This window comes from Scophthalmus maximus, chromosome 16, assembly GCF_022379125.1.
Source record: "Scophthalmus maximus strain ysfricsl-2021 chromosome 16, ASM2237912v1, whole genome shotgun sequence".
Lineage (NCBI taxonomy): Eukaryota > Metazoa > Chordata > Actinopteri > Pleuronectiformes > Scophthalmidae > Scophthalmus > Scophthalmus maximus.
The window spans coordinates 3,999,084-4,022,127 of record NC_061530.1 but is presented as its reverse complement, the minus strand read 5'-3'; the positions used below and the strand labels follow the sequence as shown (position 1 = coordinate 4,022,127).

The 23,044-nt window shown below is 44.2% G+C and overlaps 3 protein-coding genes and 1 long non-coding RNA gene across 5 annotated transcripts in view; 2 read left to right on the top strand and 2 right to left on the bottom strand.

Annotated features, from left to right (window-relative positions):
• reep3b (receptor accessory protein 3b) overlaps nucleotides 1-23,044 on the top strand; it is a 54,554-nt gene that overhangs the window by 30,576 nt on the left and 934 nt on the right. The window lies entirely within an intron of this gene.
• nrbf2b (nuclear receptor binding factor 2b) lies at nucleotides 1,756-10,544 on the bottom strand. The gene is made up of 4 exons (XM_035613947.2): nucleotides 10,310-10,544; nucleotides 8,048-8,132; nucleotides 5,360-5,400; nucleotides 1,756-3,982 (listed from the first exon to the last, which is right to left on the bottom strand). Exons 1-4 carry the CDS (start codon nucleotides 10,457-10,459, stop codon nucleotides 3,269-3,271), a joined length of 990 nt encoding a protein of 329 aa, XP_035469840.2. The 5' UTR covers nucleotides 10,460-10,544; the 3' UTR covers nucleotides 1,756-3,268.
• LOC124849434 lies at nucleotides 7,229-7,817 on the bottom strand. Its single transcript, XR_007029861.1, has 2 exons — nucleotides 7,622-7,817; nucleotides 7,229-7,325 (listed from the first exon to the last, which is right to left on the bottom strand). It is a non-coding gene; the product is annotated as an uncharacterized LOC124849434 (long non-coding RNA).
• Nucleotides 10,756-17,288, top strand: LOC118288122 (NHL repeat-containing protein 3). 2 transcript variants are annotated; one of them, XM_035613944.2, is made up of 4 exons: nucleotides 10,756-10,891; nucleotides 11,024-11,365; nucleotides 13,509-13,711; nucleotides 13,872-17,288. In XM_035613944.2, exons 2-4 carry the CDS (start codon nucleotides 11,110-11,112, stop codon nucleotides 14,481-14,483), a joined length of 1,071 nt encoding a protein of 356 aa, XP_035469837.1. In that variant the 5' UTR covers nucleotides 10,756-10,891; nucleotides 11,024-11,109; the 3' UTR covers nucleotides 14,484-17,288. The 2 variants fall into 2 exon arrangements, with proteins under 2 accessions (XP_035469837.1, XP_035469839.1); XM_035613946.2 differs by having other exon boundaries at nucleotides 10,767-10,870.

Genomic DNA, 23,044 nt, shown 5'->3' with positions numbered 1-23,044 from the left:
TCGCCTTCAATGTGTCATCCGGGTTCAATTTCACCTCAGGGCGGGGAATAAATCAAAGCTGTAGTCATCAAGCAAGTCAAATAACGGGCGAAACCCAATGGCGACTATCAGCACTTCCTACCCAAGCAGTCGAAAGGGAAGCCGGCCGCGTCACGGCAGATCCCACCCATCCGTCGCACGAATGGATCTCAGCTGTCGCCGTCGGGCCGGAGCCATGAAGTCCCCCTGGCCAAGATGAACAATCTGCGGCGACTCCTTTATTCCCACTGCCATACTCATCCTATATAAGCAAGAAGATCCCCCTAACACTACCACAGCTGCACAAGCACAAGATCAAGTCACACATAAATAGTATTTTAAGGTGTTCTATAGTTTTACCCTGTCTATTGGCCATGTCACCCTGTTTGTAGAATGCATCTTTATGTCTTGTGACGCGCCACGTCGCCAGAGAGGATTTTCTGTCACTGCTGTTTGGACTGCCGACTTGCTTTTTGGATACTTGTGAGGATACTGATGAGCTTTTCGGATTCTGCCTCGTCCTACATCGCTTTTCGCGTGGGCTCTGTTATCCCGACCAAAGAAGGTTTTTTATCTTTCCACATAATAAACCTTGGGTGACTAAAGAGCTCAAAACAGTTATCAACCAAAAAAACCCCCCAAACATTTAACACAGGAGAAAAGAACTGTCTCCAGAGAAGGGAGGACTGCAATAGCCAAGGCCGGAATTAACTACAAGAATGAAATAGAAACGCATTACAATGGCGGTAATATCAGAGCAGCCTGGCAGGGAATTAAATCTATGGCCTCCATTAACCACCACACTGGGAGCCCAGGGAAACCGTCAGCATTAATGGAGTGCATCATTTCAGTTCTCTTTTCTCTCGTTTCCGAGAGGCCTGACTCACAACGCCTCGTACCTCGAGAACATACTGTGATATCTCAAGGTCTCGTGTCACAGCCTTATTTTTAAAAAAAAGACATATATAAGGAAGGAACTCTGCGCTCAATATGGAAGACTTCAATCATAATGTCAATTCCAAAAATAACAAAATCCCAGGGAACTGAATGAGTTCAGACCGGTCGCTCTTACATCACTTGTAATGACATTGTTATTTTTTTTTGTTTTATAAGAATTTTAAAAGATGAGGTTGGCTCCTTGGTCAGAGACAAACTTGACCCAGTGCAGTTGGATGACGATGAACTATTCCATCGTGGACAGGCCGTACAAGCACTCGGAGAAACCCAAAATCCCACGTGAGACTTTTCTTGTCCGCTTTTAACAAGATGCAAAAGCACATTTCAATCGATCGTCTTAACGCTCATTTGAACTTGCCCGACGAGCTGGTCGATGGAGTTGTGTTAAATGTCCTGGTTTCTCTTGTGTTTCATTTGGGAAAAGCGCGTGGTCCAAACACATTTTGACCAGCGTGTCCACGTCCTGTCGACACAATTCACATCGATGCCCTCAGGCCGGCGCTCCATGGCACCACGCAGGCATTCCCTCTGCAGTCTCTTGGATTCAACGTCTATTTTTTACTATTAAGCAATTTTTTTCTCGTGTAACGTTTGTCAGGAACCTTATTTATGTATGTATTAATTTATTCTATCATTGTTTTTTACTTGAACTGAACCAATAATCATTGCCCGGCCCTCGTGTGTTGTCTGTAGGCTGTTGAAACTGAATTGTCCTTTGGTATAAATAAAGTTGTTTGGGCTTGAATTTAAAGACTAAATAAAAATAACAACACACAAAAATAATCATCAAAGCCTTTAATTGAAGTCTGATAGAATAAAAAAGGCAGCAATGTAGTTCATCAACAACAGCAATATGCTTTCTGTGATTGAATCCACTGCACAGAATCCTGATCTGTGTGTGTGTGTGTGTGTACGCACGCACACACACAGTAGGGTTAGACCAGTACAACTGTAAATAAAAGTCTAGTTAGAGCCGAGCACTTCTGATGATCCCTTTAAAGGAGCAGTTCATTCACGAATTCAACATCTGGCCATTACCCACTGATCGTCCCGTCAGTTGAGCCAGTGTGGAGTTTGTGTGTTAGTGGAACATACAGTGAGTGTGATGCCTCTCCGTGATAACTGAGGATAACATGTAGGAACACGTTCCGACCAGAGCACAGACGGTGGCCTGCTGCTGCTGCTGCTGCTGCTGCTGCTGCTGCACAGATATTGATTCAGTGTTCTGAAAACCAAAGGTCAAAGATGACATCAGTCATCTCCTAGATTCCTGGAAGAACGTTCACACAAAACTAGACACCGGTCATGGTCGGACGATTATTTAGCAAAGGAAAATAGGCACGTTTTCACTGTATAGAATTTCAAACTTCACACAGATGTTTTCTCTTTAACTCTCTCCTGTACAGAGGCAAGAGAAAACTGAACTTTCAGCTTCTGTTGCAAAAGTAAAAAACAAAAAATCACACCAACATTTGTTATAACACAAATGACCAACAATCCACCGATGAAATATAAAGAGGAGATGTTGTTCATTATTTAATATTTATTAAATCAAATCGTCCACTAGTGACCATTTATTTCTCTCAGTACATTACTGATTGTAACATACGGCGACACTGATGCCTGCATGTGCTCGTCTTTCTGTAGTCTTTATGGTTTTTAATCACACAGAGCACTCACACTCACTCATGTACACACACATGTATAAAAGAATCAACTATTGACAACTGTATTGACTAAATCTCCATCATTTTGCTTCAGAACACTTATGTTATGGCTTCTTCCCCCAGACACTATGTAGAATAAATCAAAACATTTCCCAATGAAGTACCTTATTAACCACATCTCATGGCCTTTGCTCAGGTGTCATCAAATGACAGACCCACATCTCCGAGATGTGGTTAACTGCTGTTGGTGTGTGGACGTTGAATTAATGAATTCATCTTGTCACCATTTTTTTCAAGCCAAGAATGATCTTTTACGTGCAATCTGAAAAACATGTTCCTGACAACTTCAGTTTTTACAGAGCTCACTGGAGGCCACGCCGACCCCCGACCTCACCGATGTTCCGACTGACATTGTTTCAGGTTAAACTCCTCCCTTATCTTGGACTTGGACTGTTTTGTATCAGTGGTCCAAATGTGCCTGATTAGGGCTCTGACCACACACGCCTGTGGGCTTCTCATGTCAAACACATAGCATCTGAACTCAAAAGCCATAGTGATTGAACCCTTAAATGTGTGTGTGTGTGTGTGTGTGTGAGAGAGAGAGAGAGAGAGCTACATCTGTCCCATCACAGTTTATCTCTATCCAGTAGCTCCTGCAGTTCATTCTGGATGTCCTCGGGCAGCTCCAGCGGGGGCAGGTCATCCAGACACAGGTCTTCCTGAGCGGGCATCTCCAGCGGTGGCAGCTGAGGGATTGCAATCTCCTTTCCCTTTCCTGTGCTTTTCCTCTCCTGCCCGCCCCCTGTTCCCATAGCACTGCCCGCATGCGGGAGCACCCAGAGCTCCGAGCGCTCCACAAAGTCTGCCGCCTCGGCCGCCTCGGAGCACAGCCGGGTGTTCTCCGATCGCAGCCGCTCGTTCTCGGCCACCAGGCGCTGGTTTTCGTCCATCAGGTGGTCGACCAGGCGACGCAGGTCATCGATGGTGGTGTGTTGTTCTTCCAGGCGAGTTTTGTCATCTTTAGTGGTCTTAGATCCAGGACACGGTGAAGTCAAAGGCTGGCAGCCCCCAGTCTGCCGAGTCTGAAGCTGGTAGAGTAAGGTGTCATACTCTCTCTCCCCAATTCTTCCACACTCTGCGGCAGAGAGGCCCGAGGAGCCGTGGGGCTGGAGTTGGCCTGCGGCCTGGGTTTGGGTGAGGAGGGCCGGGCTGCTCGAGGGCGGCACCGGGCCGGGTCGGGTCTTTGTTGCCTCACGACGAGCCTCTCTCTTCCAGCGCTCTTGGATCAGTCGCTGCTGTTTGACGTGACTGTCCCTCTGCAGCTCCATGGACAGACGGGCCTACAGACACAAGTATCAACACTGACACAGACTACTGACACGGCTCAGATGACATGGTCATTAGTATGCAGCCTCGCCTGCCTGGTAAGGACATGTCAGGTGGGATGTTACAATCAAGTTATTTTGGCCCTGATCCCGATCCAACTTCTATAATATTGATTATCTGCCCATACCAAATCTGATCCAATGCTTTTAATTCTCCTAATGTTGACTCAGTATGTAGCCTTTATTAATCTGAAACTAAGGATGTGATTCTACAGTATTTCCTTCAAACCTGTGAACGAATAAAATGATTGTACCAGCAATGTGTCAAACTAACTTAACTATTTCCTTCTGTATGAATGTTGAATGCTAGTTTAGGCAATTGCTGAGCCTTTAAAAATGTTTACGTTCGAACCAATGGGCCAGGAGAAGTGAGACACAGACAAGGTCGAGAGGTCACAAATTGTTGAGAGATTAAAACATTATTGATTTTAGGGGATTTGTTAATAATGTATCTGGCAATATGGGAATATCATGGCAACCTTTCTCAAAAATAGGAATTAATACATGATATGATCATGTAACTTGTAAACCATTTTTTTTGCTGAAAATAGCTGACAACTGTACATTCGAATTCCAGTGAACAAGCCGTATAATACCAGGAAGGTATGTTGTTGTACTGCATCAGGTTAATAAGTTAATAAGTTACATGTGACACTCGCTCTCTAACCCTTTGGCAACAACATTAAACTGACAGTAGTTTGACCAGAAAAATCCAAGGTTTCTACATCATTTGCCAACGCAGCAGGCAAATACAATCCGGGAGGCAGACACCCTCTCTACATTTAACGTTCGACTTAAAACCTTCCTCTTTGATAAAGCTTATAGTTAGAGCTGCTCAGGTGTTTACTGAACCATCTCCTTGTTATGCTGCTATAGGCCCAGACTGCTGGGGGAAACTCCCATCATGCACTGAGCTTCTGCAACCCTGTTTTTTCTCTCTACCCTAGTGCAGGTATCTCTGACTCCAGAGCTGCAGGATTCAAATCCGTCATTATTATGATTATTATTATCCTGTTATTTATCACCATCATTAGATGTATATTTATCATTATCATAATTATTATTATTATTAATTATCATTAATAATAATAAATGTCATTGCATCTATATCCAAGTGCTGCTCATTGTGGGAACTGTTGCATTCCTCTGTAATACTGTGAGGTCTCGACCTCACTATGCAAAGTGTCTTATGATAATGTATGTTGTGATTGACAGGTTAAATTGAAATTCTGTTTCTGGTGTTAGTTGAAGCCGTTGGTTTACCCATATCTTCCAATAAATCAGGTCCCCCCCCCCCCCCCACACACACGCACGAGCACACGGGTTCCTCACCTGCTGGCACTCAGTTGTCTTCATTGCGTCTGTCAAAAGATCTGGGGGACAAACAGAGACATAGAATTGATAGAAGTTCACAATCCAACAACTTAGGTAGACACTTGGGTGCTCCCCCATACATACTAGCAGATAACTGTGGCCCTTTTTATACATACTGATTGCAGAAGACAGAAACAAAAAGGACAAGTTAACATTAGCAGTTGAAAACTTTTCAATGTGTTCCAATACATTCTTGTTGCTCTACTTGTATGTTTAGGCTGCATCATCCTAAAATTGAGGTACCGAGCTTGAAAGGTTCTGTAAATATACTACACTGTTCACCAATAATAAACAAAAATAATCTAAAAAAAATTTACTGAACAGAAGAAGTTAAATGAAATATGGACTGTGATATCGAGAAAGAAGTGAAGTGTACGGAATATACGAAAGTGCAAAAATCTGCAGTTTAGAAGTGGGGAAAGAGGCTGGTCCTGTATCTGCTGGTGGAGGATTTCATGGATCTCAATCTTTTTCCTGAGGGAGGTCAAAGAGCCTGTGTCCAGGATGGGAAGGGTTGGAGATGATCTTGCCTGCACGCAACCTGGCCCTGGCGGACTGCAGCTGATCAAAGTAGGGCAGCGTTACCCATCAATTTACTATACTGTGGTGGCAGTTTGTCCAGCCACAGTTTAATAATGAACCAAAGAAATGTTTTTACACTTCTCACGTTAACCAGTGGTAGAAATGGGGGGAGTAAACGTCGGGATGGAATGGCGTTCCCTTTCAGTTTAAATTTTTCTTTATTTGGGTAGATCATTTAAAGCCATTTGCCATAGATATCTATGCATTTGAAAGTGTTTCTGAATTAAATATTTTTTTCACGAGCGCACTTGAACGCAGCACAGAAAACATGTCAGCGTTGCCGCTTCTTTCATGCATCTGTCGACACAACCACCTGGCGACAAGCAGGTACGATGAAGATCCGACTCGCTTTCAAATTTCTTTGAACCTCAGTGGTGTCTTAGTCTATTTTGTAAAGTTAATTTGACGATTTGACGACGGTTCATGTGTTTATTGTTGAACGTGAAGTCAGTGAGCCTGAGGTCATTTTGAGGTAAAGTATAACAACGTTAAGTTAGATTACTAGGTACAGACTGGATGCAGGTAGCAGGGCCTACAATACAGCGAGGGACTGCCCTTGCACATAATTTAATCCATTAAACACTCGTCTATGTATTTCGCTATTCCCCAACGCAGGAGACATGTCACTCTATGTCTCTCTGTGTGTGCGAGGGGCGAGGGCAGCTCGCCTCACCACTAGTAGATAAACACTGCAGGAGGCGGCAGCACATACACACATGCACAGAGAGGGAGACCCTGATCTGCTCAAACCACAGGTTACAGAGCAGGTTGAGGGAGGCTGCCTGCAGGCAAAGTCTATCTTGCTTTATTATTTTCTGGGTGGGGGTCCTTGTCCATACAAACACAGTTTGTAAGGATATTAATGGATCATCATTCATATACATACAGCCTATGTGTTTATGATAAAATTATTTTACTAGAGCACAGAATTTTTTTACAAGAGCAAAACGCTCTTCAGAGATCTAGCCTCCTACATTGCTGTCAAAGTTCACCAGATTGATGTATATAACTTTAAAATGTACAAAGTTTTCATATTAACGACGGCGGATGTTATTGACGTGCGTCTGCTGCGGTGAATCTACAAATTTCCGAAGATGGACTACAAAAACGCAGCGGCTCCATCCAGTAATTTTCAGTGTGCATTACCACCGTGTGACATTTAGATGTAAATGCTTCATAGGCAGCGGTAACTTACAAGATGACGTGCGTCCCTTCTGGGTCATAATCATACTCTTCTTCTTCTTCTACTTCGGATTTAATCGTACGTCCGTGCATCACTGCAGCAATGAATTGTGGGGCGTATAATTCTCCGTTCCTTTCGCATAGGAAAGTCCAGTGTACCCTATGCGAAAGGAGATAGGAAAGGAAGCATTGAAGCACCTTTCCTAAGCATTTAGAGCATCCAAACAGCTCTCATCATGGCTACCGATGAAATACTTCTGGGTAATTTCAGGATTTAGGAAACTTCCAAAGCAAATTTGACAATTCGAATGCACCCCTCGTCTTCAAACCTGTCTGTAATATTAATGAACTGGATCACAAGGCGCAGCGAGGGGGAGGAGAGTGTACGGTTTGGGAATATCTGCGTCTCTGCTTTTTGCAGATGATGTGGTTCTGTTGGCTTCGTCAGACAATGACCTTCAGTGTGCAGTGCGGCGGTTTGCAGGCGGGTGGGAAGCAGCCTGGAATGCGGGGTTGTGTCCGTAAGGTCAATGCGTCTGGGCTCAAACTTAGAGATAGGATACCGTGAGTAACATCCGGCGGGAGCTCGGAGAGGAGCCACTGGTCCTTCATGTCACAAGGAGCCAGTTGAGGTGGTTTGGGTATCTGATTAGGATGCCTCCTGGACACCTCGCTGGAGGTTTTCAGGGCACATCCAAGTGATAGGAGACCCCAGTGTAGACCACGAAATTGATGGCGAGATTACATATCCCATCTGGTGCCTCAGGAACCTGTCTGGAGGAGGTGCCACCACGACCAGACCCCAGATAAGTAGAAGAAAATGGATAGATGGATGGATGGATATACTCAAAGGTGGGGCGACACTATTGTCATAGAACATACCTGCTGCTTTTCCATGGCAGGAGAGGGCCTCTTCATACTTTCCAGCAGCTACCAATCGGTCTGCCTTCCTGCACTGCTGATGAGCCTAAAGAAAGGCAGACACGTGGAATAAGATGAAATGTATCGCTGGCAGCAACTATGCTCCTTACTGTTTATACATTAAACCTTTGTGAGTAAAAAGCATTTTCAGCTTTGCCCAGAGATTCCAATCACCAACCTATGTGCTAAACAGTGTGCTTGTTGACTCTGAACAAGTTGAAGTGAAAGGCTGTATGTAGCCTTACTTTTTAGCCTAATTTGCTACAGTTCTTATGGACTGTGCGTCAAGACGGCAGCCCCCGCTCCCAAGCAGTGAATCCACATCAGCAGTAAGCGAGAGCACAGAGGATCGACGAGTGACAGTAACAGATTACTGTTTCCTACATTCTTTTTCAACTTATCTTAGGGCTTTACCTAGATTTTACATTTAATTCCAGGGATGTGTTATTGAGTTAATTGTGTGACTTTGCTGTTGCGGCTCTAGAAAGAAATGTACATTGTGTCAGAATGTACATAAATCCTGGTCCAATCCTGTGTAGAATGTACTATTTTTAGTAATATTTTTTCATTGAGAAAGAAGACCCAATAAAATCATCAACAAGGTATCAGACAAAGTATTGATAAAGTAGTAGAAGTGATTTAATCCGGCAAAAAACACATTCAACCCTAGTCCTGACACTCTTATTAATGAACAGAATTAAGGTAGCAACTTTGCATTTCGAGCCCCGATCAACAGTTTTTACTGGTTACGGTCCCGTGGCAGATGTGTTGTCACCTAGTGACAGGACGTAGTTCGGTTTAGGTGGGGGATGGTGCGTGCAGGAGGCAGGACATGACGGGGAAAAAAAAGTGTATGCTGCGAAAATCGCAGTGTTTTTGTTGTTGTTATAACCAACTGAATCTCTTGCTGTTTCTCCTGGTCTGCATTGCATCATCCAGTCCAGGCATAAACTGACATGATCTGTTGAGAGGCGGGATGGGACCAAATGTATGTCCAATCCTGTTTTACTAGCAATAGAAAGAAAAGGGTGCGTGCCGCTGACAAAATGAATTTGTCCCACCGTTCCAGGCCATTCTTGTTCTTTTTCCAAAGTTGTCTGATTTTAAGTGTCCATTCTTTGACAAACAGGTCATTTATAATTTGTGGTTTTATCATCCTATATCACTTAGATAGAGAATAGAGGCATTTAAACAATCCTCACGGAAGCTGCACCCCCCATTACTTTTCTTTTTACACCAGCTCACCAGGTATATGTTAATAGTTACTAACTACAGGGCCCTCGAAGACAATGTGCATTGTATTGATTCTCTCAAATATTATTTCAACTGGGGACTTGGATATTAATCTAGACAATACCATTGACAACACCGCGAAAGAACTTTGTGTCCCCTTGATACTTTTGAACAGCATGTGACCGGCCCAACTCACACATCAGATTCGCTTAGTAGTTGAGTCTGAGGCGTCTTCAACATCCTTCAACACTTTTCTAAAGATTGTAAGAGGTGTTGGTTTTGGTTGACGTTTCAAGGAACCAAGGCCTTCCACCGCTGTCACCCACGGAAGAGGTCCACGTCGGTGACAGGCAACAGCTTGTCAAGGCACTTCGAGTGTTTGGCTCTCTCCTCTCATCTGTCACCCATCTCTCTCTCTGTGTGTGTGGAGCTCGATCGTGGCGCCAATCACAGAAAGTGGCGTTAAGAACTTGCGCTGAGGCCAATGTCCGCGCCATCGTCCTGGATGACACGTGACAATAATGACACGTGATAGAGATCGAGCGAGATTGAGGTGGCAATCACTTCCATAGTGACTGTGTGTGTGTGTGGGTTAGTAAAATGAAAGAGGGGTTATCACCGAACGGTCCTGCAAACGACCAGTAGCACACTTGCCCCTTACTCTCCACGACAGCTTCTAACGTGACTGTGTGCAGCTGCGTCGGGATATTAGGAAAACGGCCAACGCCAGCCTCACACGTCTCGGGGACGATCTCGTCGAGAACAAAAGCGACACGTACCGCGCGTAGCGCTGTGCACCCCGGGCACACGTCGACGCGGCCGCACGGCGAGCAGCGGCGCGGCTAGCTAGCTACCTCCAAGCCCCGCGGCTACAGCTAGCTAGCTAAGCTCACTTGCTTCCTGTGGCAGCTAGCTAACGCAGCGAACCCTCCAAGCCCCGCGGCTACCGTCGCGTTAGCCTTGTGTTGCAACGTCGAGAGCGACACTTACGAGGTTGAGCGGGCTGTCCACGACCTCCATGGAGTCGATTCGTCGAAGGGTTGCACTACATGAAAGGAGTCTCTGTCCCGCGCGGACTGTCACTCGCATTGAGCTTCGAAATCTTTCAAAAAAGAAAGAAAAAAAGAAAGAAAAAAACATGAGTTAGAAGAAAATTACTGTGAAGGGAAGCCCAGTCGCCTCCGCGGCCAAGAGCTGCGTCAACACGCCCTGACGTCACAATCGCGCTACGTTCAGACGAAGCCGCGTCCAGCTGCCGGAAACAGAAAGGGCTTGTCCTAAAAATTAAAAGCCTTTCAAATCATAGCGTCGCAACAGTCCGGAAGAAATACTTAGAAACACACACATTCGACGCCCGCATTTCTTTGCGCTAATACAGATTGATTCATAGGTTCATTCTGAAACCACACGTTGACCAGTGGAGCATTAACCGGGATGTATGTGTGCTTGTATTTTTCTTTAGTTTTATTGCGACACAATAAACGGAAATGGCGTGTGCTCTTCTGTTCTGCGTCCCCTACTAGTACGTTCTCGCTCAGGACGCAGGAGGAAGTGAGTCCCTCGTCTTATGTGGTTAGTTCCGTTTACATGAAATCATATGTATACATATACGTGAATTGAAACCACTGATATTTGAACGCGCCACCCTGACGGATTGCTTGTTTCGCTCGCGTTGGCGGAATCCTCCGTCGGCGTCGTTTCCAGCGGGGTCACGAGCGCTCAGGCAGGTGGAGCTCGCGCCAGTGAAGCGGGGAGACCGAACTTCGCACACGGCTGCAGCGACCGTGCAGATGCCGATGAAGAGGAGAGGCCATGCGTGTCTGCTAGCCTGCAGCATGGGCTCCTTGGTCTTGTTGATGATGGTGCTGTACGGCCCCCTCGGCCCCCAGCCAGGCAGCTCCAGCCTCCGACAGGACTACCAGCTGCGGGGCAGACCCCTGTACAAGCTGGACCTGGGCTGGCCCAGGAACCCGGAGCTCTTCACCGGGGACGTGTTCGCAGTGGCAGTCGACCAGCATGCCGGTGTGGTGTATGTGGCACAGAGAGGTAAACCCTCGCCCCAACTGTCTCCGTGCATCCGTGTTTTTACTGATAAAAATGATTTTTTTGTATGTTACATGAGTAAAATCATTTACCTACTTATACTCAGCTTTTCAGGTTCATACTTTTTAATTTGGGTTACCACTTGAAAAGGTTTACATTAGGGGTCGACCGATACCGATTTTTTTTTGGGCAGATGCCGATACCGATTTTTTTTTCATCAGCCTTAGCCGATGACCGATACGGACTGCCGATTTCTTGAGCCGATATTTGGAGCCGATACTGCTTTTGCTCCCTCAATTTAATAGTTAAATAGAATTAAATTCAGCGGGTAATCTTTTCTGATCTGAAGTCTTAGTCAAAGTGGGGTTATGGCCAAGGCCGTGGCTCGCCACCCGAGGCTCACGTCGCTCTGGAGCATCTCGGGAGTTCCCACCGCACCGGGACTCGTCCGCCCGCGGGATCCCCTGACCGCGCCGCAGGCTTTGCGCAGAGGATCCCGTTCGCTGGCGGACAAGTCCCGGTCAATTTCCACGAGGCAAAGGGTTTGGAGAAAAAGGAGAAAGACACAAACCCACCGAGCGCTCCGACCACCGCGACCCACGACTAAGCCGGCCGGAGCCAGCGAGAAGTCGTCGGAGGAGCGGCGGCGGCGGCAGAGCGGGGTTGGAGACATTGAATCCCCCTCCCGCTCTCCGGAGGAGAAGGGAGAGTTCGGTACCCGGCGGGCGCGCAGCGCAGCAGCCTAGGGCAGAGGCACCGCGACGGCGCTGGGTAAATGGTTCCGGAGAGAGCAGGGCCGGGCCTGATAGGCGACCGGATCTGCCTTCCCAAAAAAAAATATCGGTGAACGTAGCAGCCGCGCATCGGCCGATGCCGATACACGTAAAAAACGCAAACATCGGCCGATATTATCGGCCGGCTGATAAATCGGTCGAACACTAGTTTACATGCTCTCATGTTCAGAAAAGGCATCAGTGTTTGTCATACTGCCCATTCCTGCAACTCCTCTCCTCACCCTCTGTCTAAAACGCCTGGATTTATTTCAACCCCCCTCCCCCCCTCCCGAAAAATCCCAGTCAGCTCTGATTGGCCAGTCTGTTGTGATTGGTCAACCGATTTCAAAATGTGTAGGAAATCTCACACCCCATCACTAGAAATTGGAGATTCTCAGATTGCAGGCGGGGTTACCTCAAAAGAGTCCAACTGTGACATCACAGTGGGAGAGAAATCTGAACCAGTGGTTCAAAGCCAGGCTGTAGGGTTTAGCCAGCTCACAAAACCCCCCACAGTTTTACACCGATGAATGACTGATTCCTAACATTTGTGAATGTGCATCCAGATCTGAAAATGTGTAACAGAGAGGTCTCCCTGCATGATATTGTATCTGCCTACAGCTACTTGTGAATATTATTTGGTTTACGCATTTGTACTGAGATTTGAAAAAAAGTAGTAGTAGACCCCCCCACCACTCTTTATAAATTTATCAGAAAGAAAATACATAACATATTGTACTGCCATTTTTATGAACAGTAAACCTATAAGACGTCAGTTATTCAGTACACCTTTGTTTAATCAGACCAGCCGGAGTAATTAATGTGAAACATACAGGTATTGCAGCAGTGTACAGATTACACAGCATGACATTATTGCTTAGCCTCACAGCATTAACTTTTGGCTCATACCTGTCAATTCACCATAGACATTGTTTAACTCTGTTCTGGTGTGTATGTTATATTTGACTTTGCCAAACAAGTCAGCTCCAAAAAAGACTTAACCTTATGAGAGGCTAGGTCTACCTCATGGAAAGCCATTTGCCCAAATAATATCTTGGAGAATTTTTTAAAACTTAGATGACATTAAAATGCATGTTAACAGAGTTTGGTTTAGGCAATATTTTTACAGGTTAACGCAACAAAACATGTCATGTTAACATAGCCTTCCTGGTTGTGGCCAATGAGAGACCTTGAATCAAGGAGCTCATACATATTGATAAGAAATGTTGTATCAGTGATATTGAACAACAATGTAAGGCAAGGCACACTTTACAGGCGACTACAAACACAATCTAAAAATCTCGAAAAAGTCCCCATACCTAACTTTGATTTACTTCATGCTTCACCCAGCATTTGCTTTTTCTTTTTCCCAGGTGACAATGTGCCCAAGGTGCTTTTGTTCACCACAGAGGGAGATTTCCTCATGTCCTGGAACACCACCACCCTGGAGATGCCTCATGGAATATTTTTAGCAGATGCAGCCTCGTCAAACCCTACTGTGTGGATCACAGATGTGGGGAATGGCCCGTATGGCCACTGCATCAAGCAGTACACTCCATCTGGGAAGCTCCTTCAGGTAACAGCTTTATCTACAGCAGATTTCATTGGGTGGCAGCAGATTCCTTTTGTTGAGGTTTTCTCAGCCTGGTTTACTTTTAAATATTATGTGTTGTACAGTATGTAGCATTCAGAATACAGTCTGTTGCTTGTTGTTGATTTTATTTTGTATGTGTCAGGTGCTTGGGACACCAGGGAAGGCAGGCTCAACGTTAAATCCTCTGCAGTTTGACCAGCCAGCTGAGATCTTCATCCACAGCTCCGGGGAAATGTACATAGTGGATGGTGATGGTGGAATGAATAACCGCCTCATCAAGCTTTCAAAAGATCTGGAGGTGTTGTGGATGCACGGGGAGAAAGGACGAGGCCTGGCTCAGTTCTACATCCCCCACAGTGTGACTGTGGACAATGCCCTGAGGGTGTGGGTGGCCGACCGGGGCAACAAGAGGATCCAGGTCTTTAACTCCAACACTGGGGACTGGCTTGGGACATGGGGGAGCTGTTTCACCAAGGATGCACCTTACTCCGTACGCCTGACCCCAGACAGGAAGTACTTTGTGGTTGTCCAGCTCAACACCAATCAGATTTCGCTGCTGGATGCACCACCGGTGGGTTTAATTGGCCAGTGCAAAGTGGTCAGTGTGATCCAGCTGGCTGACGAAGTGAAGCCCCACTTGGTAGACTTGGACTTAAAGACTGGGGCTCTGTATGTGGCTGAGATTGGAGCTCAGCAGGCTCAGAAATTCACCCCCTTCAGTCTGGAGTTTCCTGTAGAGCTGCACTTGGCTTAACTAAAGAAGTGAAATGGCATAATTATTTATTTAACTGCAGCAATCATAAGAATGATCATTTATTTAAAGATGGGCTAAAAATTTTCACATATATTATAATGTAATTTGCAGGAAGGTGAACCAGAAAAAAGAACGAACCACAAAACAATGGTTTTTTTTATTATTATGGTAAAGCCTGTTAACAGAGAACATATCTTGGGTGAAGATGTGTATGGTATCACCTGGATCACATAATGATCCATCCATCCATTATACTGATTATGCTTTGAAAGTCACAGGGGGGCTCCCAGCTGACTTTGGGCAAGAGGCGGGACACAACCTGAAATTAATGCTAGGCCATCACAGGGCTGACATGTAGAGACTAACAACCATTTTCACTCATATTCAGCCCAGTTACTTGAATGTTTTTGGACTGTGGGAGGAAGCTGAGTGGAAAACCCCACAAAGACACAGAGGGAACATGCAAACCCCACACAGAAAAAGACCCTGAGCAGCAGGTTGAAATCCAGAAGCTTCTTGTTTTGAGATGACAGTGCTAACCACTGCACCACCCTGCAAACCTCAACATAGAGAAATACTGAGCACGCGCTCCACAACAAAAGACAAACCCCTTCTTACGTATCTGCTTGTAGCCCAGATAACATGATTATTTTTTAATCATTATGTTTAGGCAACTTTAGTTGAGTGTTTGGGTTAGACAGATGATTTTCTTTCCCATTTTGATTCATTGACCAAAACCTGCGTCATTCCTCAGTGTTGTAAAAAGCTAAATCGTAACTTCACACGACAGACTGCAAACTCTGCTGTCAGGTTTCAGAATCCTGCATTCAAAGATAAACCTCAAAGACATGAATAAATGAACCCATCGCACAATGTGGAGCTGTGTGAGGAGAAAATAACAAAAGCAAATTCTCGGACCAATCAGCACACACTTATTACTAAAGGACCATGACAAGTGACATGGATGCTCTTGTTTATGGGCTCCTAATGCCTGCTATAGTCCCAGTCACTAACCCATCTGCAGTTTTCCGAAAGACTATTAGAAATATATTAGAAGTGTATACAGTAAATGTAATTTCCTGAGACTTGCCTCCTGACTAAGCATGTGCTGGTTGAAAACGTTGATAATATTCAGTGTTTAGTACTACACTAGGACATCAGCGACAGGAAAGTATTTTTTTTTTACAGGAAAATTATTTATTGTACAATTCAGGATTTCAGTCATTACTTTTAGGGAAATACTAGTTAGAAAGCAAACCAAACCTTTAATAAGAAGAATATGCAGGTAAAGAAAAGCAGGTTTCTCCACAGTAGAAAAGGGCATCATGTTATCTGTTATTCTTATAAACCAAAAGTTATCATTAATTGCTACTGTATTTTAAAAATGGAACCAATGGGTGATGATTTTGTCATTGTTTTCTGTGGTTTTGTGAAGTTATTTGCCATTTTTATTACTTTTCTTGATGTTACACCGCTTGAAAGTATCGGAGAGATGTTTCCTTTCATCACTGCAGACACTTTAAACCCTTTTGTGCTCTTTGCCAGTTCAGCCTTTTTAAAGGGCTCCCTGGAGTTGTCTTGTAAACAAATAGAATTGACTTTATGTTCAGTGTATCCTTGAGGTCTAAAGAAATATGTCTAGTACATTTCTGTCCTCATAAAAAACGTGCATATCCGATAATTAAGGTATTTTAATCCTGCAGTGTTTACATCTACGTCCAGTTGTCTTCCTGCAGGATTATTTTCTCATCGCGTTACCGCAAACCTGTTGATCAGGAATAGCGTGACACATGAAAACTCCACAGGGAACCTTTGGGCCTATGACTATGGCTGTTTTTAAAGACATTTGTATGGTTCCACATGTGTACATGTGTACATGTTTAAATATTCTAGAACTGAACTGTTCTGCCCCCTGTTTAATTTGAGTTGTCTGGAAATATAATTAAGCCCAACAGCACTTCCTAACACACCCATAAAAATATGATATTACCATTCTAGGTGTATAACATCCCCCCGGCTATGGTGATGTCATATGACTGTCTCGCTGTTTATACCTGTGTTCTGAGATGATCGTTACTGTGAGAAACGTATTCTGATAATTAAAGTGTTTCATGTGTGATTTAGCTGGAGATTGCGTGTAGTAGGGAGTGATTCAGGATTCGTGGCGACTTGCTGCTGTTAGTTGGGCGGTGTCAGTGCCGGCTCTCTCTGCAGGGCAGTGGAAACACTTATCTTTGGCGAACAACTCATTGACTTTGACTTTCAGGCGCTGGTTTCCTGCTAAGAGTGTAAATCTAATCTAAAGTAAATATCCACAGACTTAAAGTTTCCAATAAGGTGTATATATAACAATTCACAGGTTAAAGGGACACTCAACCAATCTAACACATCAATTCAGTTTGGGAGTCATGTCAAGTCAAGTAAAAAAAGCTGAGAAGAATCTTAGCTCTCAACCTTAAAGACTACAAATACACCTTTAAAGAGTATTTGATTTGTGTTACATACACATTTTTCTTGTGGACATTTGAACTATTAAATAAATGTGAGTGCGCTTTTGGGTTTTTTCAAATTTCATCTGTTATATTTCAAACCAGTTGATGTGGGCATTCATTTGTTTCCACTGAGCTGTACTTGAAGGATTTTACTGTTTGAAGAGATTCAGCCATCAATGTAATCGATGGTTTTACCACCACTTCCTCATGTGTCCCCAAAATTCCAAACATACAACTTAATAATCACAAGAGACCGTTTCTTCATGATGAATTGAATTGTCTTAAAATAAAATAAAAATGTCCTTAATTTTAAGATGAAAATCATCTGATTTTTTCCCAAGATGCATTTAATGTTCTTCTATACTATCCTGGCGTTTGGTGTTGACTTTTAGATTTAAATCATAAATCACATCATATTGCCGGTGTATATTGAAATACAGATGTATGCATTTCTTTGCATGGTATTATTTTACTTATAAAATTGTTGCATTGTAGAAAAATCCATTTTAAGCCCTACTCCAATAAAGATGTCAGCGTGTTAGTTTCAAACAAGGTTGTTAAGTATTTGGCTGATGTCCCCAAACCGAAGTGGACTCCTGTCCCACTGGTGGCGGCAGGTTGCCCAATGCTGGTGAAACAGGCAGAGATGGTTCTCTCCAATGTCAGTTCCGAGTACAAGGAAGGAGGATGAACACTATCTATGAGGAAGAGGACCCACCGACCCACCGCTATCCCCCCGATGACCCCGCAAGCCTCTCTGCCCTCCACCCACACTGATGAAATCCTCTCAGCATGCTTTCACTGCTGGTGGCAGAGAGGGACTGAGGGTCTTCTGTCCGTCCACAGCCCAGTTTTGCTTAAGCCAAGCGGGAGTGGGAGGCTGTCAGCCAAACTTGGTGCAGGTGAATGGACCCTACTTCGCAGTTGGACTAGAGCATCCCCATCACAGTGAACACAGTCAGAGGGTCTGTCCCGTTTCACCCCAACTGTCCCTACCCCTCCGTTCTTCCACTCCGCCTGAAGTCAGGATCTCAGCACCCTACGTTCGAAGGGCGGTATGAAGGTAGAGGGTAGATAACCCCTACCCTTTGATAATCAAAAGAAATTGGACACCCTACCCTACGCAGGAACTTGCAAAATGGAGGGGTAGGACCAAGGGGATGTTCCAAGTGAGGGGAAATGGTACAGGGGCCCAGAGGATCCCTCCCTCAACACCCCTTTGGCTTTAAAGAGGCCAAGAGGGACAGGATGACAGCTTGACCCCTGCTACACCAGTGCTCTCCAGGTGGAGGCACGAAACGTGTATTCTCTGGCTGGCTCTGTGTTCACGCTCCCCCCACCAACACATCAAGCTGACTGAGGGAGTTCTGTAGGTTCAAACAACAGCTTTGACATTCCTCCAGCTGCTCCACGTGGGCCACTCAGGTGGGCCGGAGTCACCTCTGGCTGGGTCTGGCAGGGAGTGAACACTAGCTTACCTAACAGACCTCAGGGGGCCTGAGATCATTTTACGGACCAAACGTGTATCAAGAAAACAATGGACCGCTGTTTTTATAGGTCAGAAGAATATGAGCCAATACATCTGCTGAGAGACTTAAAAATGTATGTGACATAATGGAGATGAGGGTAATATTTTAATCTCAGGTCGGTAAAGTTGTCAGTGTCCTAAATGTCTAAAGGAAGAGACCAATTGATCTGGGTTCCCTGGACATGGGCCAGTCTCTGCTGCTATCCTGTAAATGGATGAAAAGAGCACTTGAATGATGGATGAATGAATGAATGAAAATACTCATAGTGGAGGTCCATATCATACCACTAGATGGAGCGCAGTTCACACCAGTTTATACACTCGGCTCATATCTTCCCCGTGAAAAGATCCTCGGTTTGAAGCTGGAGATGAACAGAGAAGCATTAAAGAATACATTGACTCATTTCATGTTTAGGACTCTAACCACAGAAAGTGTATCATGTCCCACAGCACAAAAACTTCTCAGCATTTGTGTGAATATTAATTATATTTCTAGAATTCTGCATGTTAAGTTCTCTCCAGGCACTCCAGCTTCCTCCCACAGTCCATTCATCCATTTTTCCAGCTGCTTAATGTTTAGATCTACATAACTCAACGTCTCCTTGTTTCTGAAATGAAATCATCGACCAAAATAAACAACTGGGGATGTTATGAAAAATAATATTCTTGTTGAACTAAGTTTAATCTAAATGTTTGACTCATCGGGCAGCTGAACACACTCATGTTGTTCTTTCATCAGTGAAAATCAAACGTTTTTCAGATTTTTTAATTTGAATTTGTCTTCAACCAGTCACATCTTAAGACAACTGTTCTCACATGGCACAGTCTTCAAAGTGGAACATGGAACCAATAAATATTTGATAATGTGATTGAAACTCATTGGTTAACAAGCGATTCCTTTTATTTTAATGTTGGACGAAACCTTTTGTTGTTGTTTCTAATAACTCTATGTAACGCTCGTCCCTCAGCAGGATGACATGTGGAGTGGAAGCTACTTCTACTGACCTGTGTACTGATAACACCCTCAACCGGCCCCTCAACCACGATCCTGTCTCTGTACGTCATCTCGGGGAGGCATGGCATTAAAAAATTGCAATGTTTGCACCAGTTTATTTTGGTTCATTTTTCCAGCTTTTTCTCTTTTGTCGTTGTTTAGCACCTTTTGGGCACACACTATAAGTCTAACCCCCTCATTTTGTCAAATCAACACAATATGAAGCTGCCGGGAAACCAAAATACAGGAAAAATGACATCATAAAAGGGACTCTTCAGTGATGATCACTGAAAATAGATGACGCCTGTGCATAACATGCATAATATGTGTCAGGCAGTCCAGCTTCAGCTCTGCAGCGTTCAACAATTTTGGTGTATTTGAGTTTCTTTTTTCATCATCATCAAGTTCACATGACAGTTATTTTTAATATCAGGAATCTGACTTTTCGTCTGTGGCGTAATATTACTTTAAACATTCATCTGTATTTCTCACAATTTGAAATTGTATTTCCGTCTGCTAAATAAATGAAATTTAAATCTTGAGTGTCATATTGGAGTAATAATTACTAATGCATAGGTTATACAAAATAATACATACAGGATACGTCTAACATGTCTGTCATTGCTCAGTAAAGTTTGTCCACAAGGGGGAGCCACTTGACAAAGTCTAACAGAACACTTTTCCCACCTGCTGTACTCGTCTATACACTTGACATGAACATGATATTCACATCAAACATCAGAATGATGAAAAATGGTGGCCTCAGCGACTTTGACTGTGACATGATGGTTGGTTTCAGTTTTTTTTTAACTGACTTTGCCATCCAGAAAGCTGCAGTTCCGCGAAAACACTGTGTTCATGATAAAAATGAATAAACAATTACAATATAAATTTGTAGTAATTGGTTCCTCCTGCAGGTTCTGGAGGTGAGGATGATCTTCATTTTTGTAAAATTGATTTTACCACATTGTTATCCTTAAAATGCTTTTGGTATCCAAGGCCCAGGCTCTTCATGTGTCCTGTGACATGACGGCTTCTTGCAGGGTTTCCATAAAACCTGTCTTAAGATGATAACAGGAATTTGTTAGTCCTTACACACAAAACTCAAATTGGATCATATATATATGAGCTCACTTTACATTGAAACATCATAATCGGCTCTGTCCTAAAATCTAGTTTCAGGACCTAGATTGGTTTTTGTCAATGTTAAAAATTTACATGATGCATATTTCTGTACAGAATTGTGTCAGATTAAACCACCACAGATTATCTCACACATAGAGCTCACATGGACCTCTAGGAAAACAATGAATCTCATTGGATGCCTGTGCACTGTACTTGATGGAAACTGTGGTTCATGGTGAAAATGCATAGAAGATGTCACCGTTCATCTCTGTGCTCTCTTGTTCCTTCCTCTGGACCTACCATCCCGACTGTCACTATTTCTCTATCAGGGCTGTTCATTTCAGCTCCGTCTCCTGCCTCACTCCATCCACGCACCAGGCGTCCTCACACTTTCCTCCCCATCCCAGTCCCCTGGCTACCAGATCCACCTGCATTTCCCCTTTTTCTGGGAAACTGGAGACAAAGTAGCTACAACAAAGTTGAATTGATTACATCAGGAAGGGATAGCGTTTGATTGTCCTACCGGCTGTGGTGGACCACAGTTTCTGGTGAAAACACAATTTGCAAAAATTGCCTCTCATCCTCTGGTTGGTGCCTGTGGTTCCTGCATCCTATAGAGTCGGAGCATCTGTGTGAGCTGGAGTTTTAGCAAACTAGGCCAAGACGTGATCGATATAATGCGCTGAAGGTTCAACGAGCAGTTGGTTTCTCTCAGAATGACAACATTGAAAGTGAAAGCCCACGAGGACACTGGCTTATACCTCACTGACAGAGATGGCAGCATGTCACAGATCTGCATTCGACAAATCTTAAATCGCAGAGCTGAACAAAGTCAGCCGTAATCTCCATTCCCCCACCCCACGAAAGCAGTCCGGTTGGGTTGCCATTTTGTAATGTTTGAGATGTGACGATGTGTTTTGATAGGGGCAGCAGTTACACCCTGAGAAGTGCCAGGATTCCTGGATGAAGCGCTTCTTAGCAGTCCCTAGTCCGGGAACCTGTCACACAGAAAAAGCCATGAGCTGCTCTCCTCGAGGCCTCCCGACCGCGGCCTTTAGGTCCGGGAAAAGAGCGCCACCTCCCACACACGTCTTCCTGCTGCAGGTACTTTTCCTGCTCACCGTGCAGCTGTTGAGGGTGCGCGCGTCCATACCGTCAATCCCGTTGACTTGCATATAATACAGAGGAATGTGAGTGTAGGAGTGGACCCATTCTACGCATCAGGGCCATCACACCGACACGCACTTTCTGCATCCCCATCCACCTCACACTTTCTCTATCACGCACATTTCTTCCTTTCTTCACGCTCTCACTCTCGCACAGCTTTTGTTCTCCTGCAGTCCCCTTGTTGTCCCCTTCCTCTAAGCTTTCTGCCTCGCCGGCTGTTTTGCCGACAGACTGCAGCTGGATGTCATGGCTGGGAGAGAGGCGGGATCCCGAGTGTGTAGGCTGGCCTTTAGAGTCCCTCTGCATGGGGAAAGCCCACACAACACTCCCACACACCTTACCCATACACCCAGGAGGGATTCCAGTCCCCACAAAGGGCACTTCCCTGTTAGATGCATTCATTTGTTAAATGCATCACATTAAGGATTCACCAAGATTGATTTTTATTTCTTTTCAAGGAGGATGAGTGCTGCTCTTACTCTCGGCCTGAAGCTACTCAACCGATATTCTAGATTGGTTTTAGCGTCAACAAAGCCTGAAAATACCAAAATCAAATATGATTTTCTGGCTGTTCCAAGTCCTCTCTAAGGATCCGTCAATGTAGTCTTGTCTTCAGTATTTTGTGTTGGATGTTGGAGGGTTGAGCAACATTAGTGAGTGTTCTACAGCTTAAAGCAGATTTTAGGCTGAACTATTAGAGCTATATGTATTTTTCAACTTGAATCTATATTTCTTCACCAGAATTTTGATTCCAGGCTGCATAGAACAATTGAGACCTTTATAATCTTACAGATGGTCAATTCCCTAGTAACAATTTTTGTTAGTTAGTCACTTTCATTTTTCAGAAGCTGATTTTCAGATTTTTCTGAACTTTACACTCAATTTATATTAAAGGAGCTCACTGTCTACAATCCAAATAGTTAAGAATAAAAAAAAGGTTTGATGATGTAGACTGAGAATTTCTTATGTCCTGGTTAGAGCTATGGATCCTAATAAATAGTACAGTAAATAATACAGTATATAATTCAAATTGTATGCATTTCAACTTTTTCAAAAAGGCCTGTTAAACAATCGACCGCTGTTGTATTATGTAAATATTACTTAGACAGCAGGAAATATTATTTCAGTTATGGATTAACAAACAGTTGGTGCCCTAATGAGTATTTTTATACTGAAGTTGTATTTCACAGAAAATGAGATATTTCAGGCATTGACACACACACACACACACACACACACACACAAACACACACAC

Coding starts and splice junctions, on each gene's coding strand:
- nrbf2b (XM_035613947.2), bottom strand. CDS start 10,459: ATGTTTTTTTCTTTCTTTTTTTCTTTCTTTTTTGAAAGATTTCGAAGC. Junction 5,401..8,047: donor CTGCCATGGAAAAGCAGCAG/GTATGTTCTATG, acceptor TTTGTCCCCCAG/ATCTTTTGACAGACGCAATG. Junction 3,983..5,359: donor AGACAACTGAGTGCCAGCAG/GTGAGGAACCCG, acceptor TTGTGTCTGTAG/GCCCGTCTGTCCATGGAGCT.
- LOC118288122 (XM_035613944.2), top strand. CDS start 11,110: ATGCCGATGAAGAGGAGAGGCCATGCGTGTCTGCTAGCCTGCAGCATG. Junction 11,366..13,508: donor GGTGTATGTGGCACAGAGAG/GTAAACCCTCGC, acceptor TCTTTTTCCCAG/GTGACAATGTGCCCAAGGTG. Junction 13,712..13,871: donor CATCTGGGAAGCTCCTTCAG/GTAACAGCTTTA, acceptor TGTATGTGTCAG/GTGCTTGGGACACCAGGGAA.